Source organism: Sinocyclocheilus anshuiensis, unplaced genomic scaffold (assembly GCF_001515605.1).
Source record: "Sinocyclocheilus anshuiensis isolate Anshui unplaced genomic scaffold, SAMN03320099.WGS_v1.1 scaffold1170, whole genome shotgun sequence".
Classification (NCBI taxonomy): Eukaryota; Metazoa; Chordata; class Actinopteri; order Cypriniformes; family Cyprinidae; genus Sinocyclocheilus; species Sinocyclocheilus anshuiensis.
Window position 1 is genome coordinate 2,231,718 of NW_015538055.1, and position 2,659 is coordinate 2,234,376.

At 34.0% G+C, this 2,659-nt stretch overlaps 1 protein-coding gene across 1 annotated transcript in view; it reads right to left on the bottom strand.

Moving 5' to 3' along the window:
- The window catches only part of LOC107683414 (neurobeachin-like), a 267,384-nt gene that overhangs the window by 44,830 nt on the left and 219,895 nt on the right, over positions 1-2,659 (bottom strand). Inside the window, exon 42 of the mRNA XM_016479471.1 lies at positions 799-901. Within this exon, the coding sequence (XP_016334957.1) occupies positions 799-901 (103 nt within the window). The remainder of the gene's footprint in view (positions 1-798; positions 902-2,659) is intronic.

The window sequence follows — 2,659 nt, forward strand, 5'->3', positions numbered from 1 at the left end:
ATATATATATATATATATATATATATAACAGGCAGAACTAATTGGGTGTTAATAAAAATTAACAAATAAATAATGAAATATCACTATAATACTACTGTGATGCATTTAATAATAATAATAATAATAATATTATAGTATACTATATACGATTTATGTGTTTGTTTTTATATTGATGGAAAACCAAGAGAAAGACAAAGAACAGACTTTGCGATTTGATAACCACGCTAAACCATTGTTTTTAGGCATTGTTAGAATATTTTTTTAAAAGCCACCGTTTCATATTTTCATATGCTAATTTATACTCTCATTTAATGCTTGGCGAGTGTTAAATTTAAGCTCTGTTTTTATCTGTCTATCTACTGTACATACATACAGACAGACAGACAGACAGATAGACAGATAGATAGATAGATAGATAGACAGATAGATTAGTACTTAGATATTTATTAGTTAGATAGATATTTTAGTTTGTACTGTACAATGTCTACATGTTACTGCACTTATTATGACTAGCATGGACTTCAGTTGAAACCAACAAAAGAATATGGGATCATTTGGTAGGTTCAGTCAGAGTCAAACATGCAAAAACGCCCATGCCGCAAGTAACTAGCTCCACCTCAAATTATTCCAAACAGTTGCACAGCAAAGGAGTACATTCAGGATCAGTCGTTTCTGACATTTGATGTGGTCATCATGCTAAACTTTTAAACAAAATAAGGACGAAGTAAACATTGTTTTGAACAATATTTTGAATGGCAACCACGTGCAGGTGTTCCAGGGAACTAGAAACAGACTTGCCTGGCCTGTGGAAGGCCGTAACTTGTGCCGACGCCAACGCAAGGAAGACTGTGGACCACCTTCTTCACTGTGGGCTGATCGGGGAAGTTAAACATGACGGATGCTGAGGGAGGGAATTACGTCACATGTTAAACAAGGGCCTACAGTACAGTACATCCAAATATGAGTAAACATTTCCACAAACAGCACAAAGACTTCAGAACAGGTAATCATATGCTGCTTAGCAATCGTTCAGTCTCACACTATTCTCAATCTTGATGAAATAACAAAAAGATGAAGAAAAGAGCTGATGACTCTCTAAAGTTAGCACAGAATTCTGTTAGTCAAGGCTAATGGGGAGACACTATGTTGCACTATAAAGAACTATAAATCTCAGCCAGCACTGAATCCAGGAAAAATGGCTAAAAAGCTTTTTGGTTGAATTTTGATTGATTTGATATCAAATTTTACACTGAGATTCAGACACTTCTTTGACCTAAATATACATGGGGAGGGGGGGAGTCATCCATAAAAGATTAGTTATGAGTCGTTAATGCATTAAGTATCATGCACTAATAATGAACAATAACTTGAAATAATATTTTTAATTAATTTCTGCATTTTTTTTTTGTAAGTTATTGAAAGAAGACTTTGGTCAACTAAATCTGCATTTATCCAATTAAAATACAGTAAATACTGTGAATTATTATTACAGTTTAGAATAACTGTTTTCTAATTTAATATATTTTAAAATGTAATTCATTCCAGTGGTGCAGAGCTGAATTTTCAGCAGCCATTACTCCAGTCTTCAGTGTCAAATATGCAGATTTTTTTTCTGTTATTAAAGTTGAAAACAGTTATTCTGCTTAATATTTGTGTGGAACCTATGTTTTATAAAAACAGTATTTATTTGAAATAATAATCTTTTGTAAAATTATAAATGTTTTAGTGTCATTTTTGATCAATTGAATAAATCCATGCTGAATAAACGTTTTAATTTTCTTAAAAAAATGGCTCATGGGTTATGACCCCAAACTTTTTAAACTGTAGTGTATATTAAGTATGAATTTACATTAAATTAAATATTATATTAACATCAATGCATTATGAACAATCAAAAAATTCACAAACAATAGTATAATTTTTAAACTAACATTAACCCAGATTAATAAATGCTGTCAAAAACTCTTCATTATTAGTTCATGATACCTAATAATGCATTAGCTAATCTTAATAAACTGAACCTTATTGTAAAGTGTTACCAGTAAAACCTGGTCATCCATTTTTGAAGCTGGTTCACCAAGCAGGTTTTAAGAAACCTACAGGGTTTTCAGGAAAAAAGGTATAAAATCTGTCACTAGGGTGATATCTTTCAAAAGGTACTAATATGTAGTATTTAGGTATTAATATGTACCTTTAAAGGTCCCCTGAAATGCTTAGAAACACGCAGCGTTACTCTAAGTGTTGACGTCATTTTAAATGAAACAGGAAGACAGGGCGGGACATATCAAGCAGCCCCGCCCCTTTTTAAAATAGCCAATAGCATTCGTTTATATCACAGCTTGGGCTAGAGCCGTTCAGAGCCGTTGAGCTCCGTAAAGCCCCATTTGACAGGGTATGCCACCCACAATCTCATCCATATTGCTATAAAATATAGCATTCTGTGTAGAATTCAAATAGCTCCGGTACATTCTGTGGTCTGCGACGACTCGTGCATGTGATCCGCTCCGTGCTATCGTGTCTCTGGACCGGAGCAGAGTGTGTGTGCGGTGCGGTGGTTAGCGTGACACAGCGTGAAACCAGACTTCTTATTTTCCTAAATGGAAAGCATATTTACACTGTTTGAATCGTTCCCTGTCCCCTATATAGTGCACTACGTGCC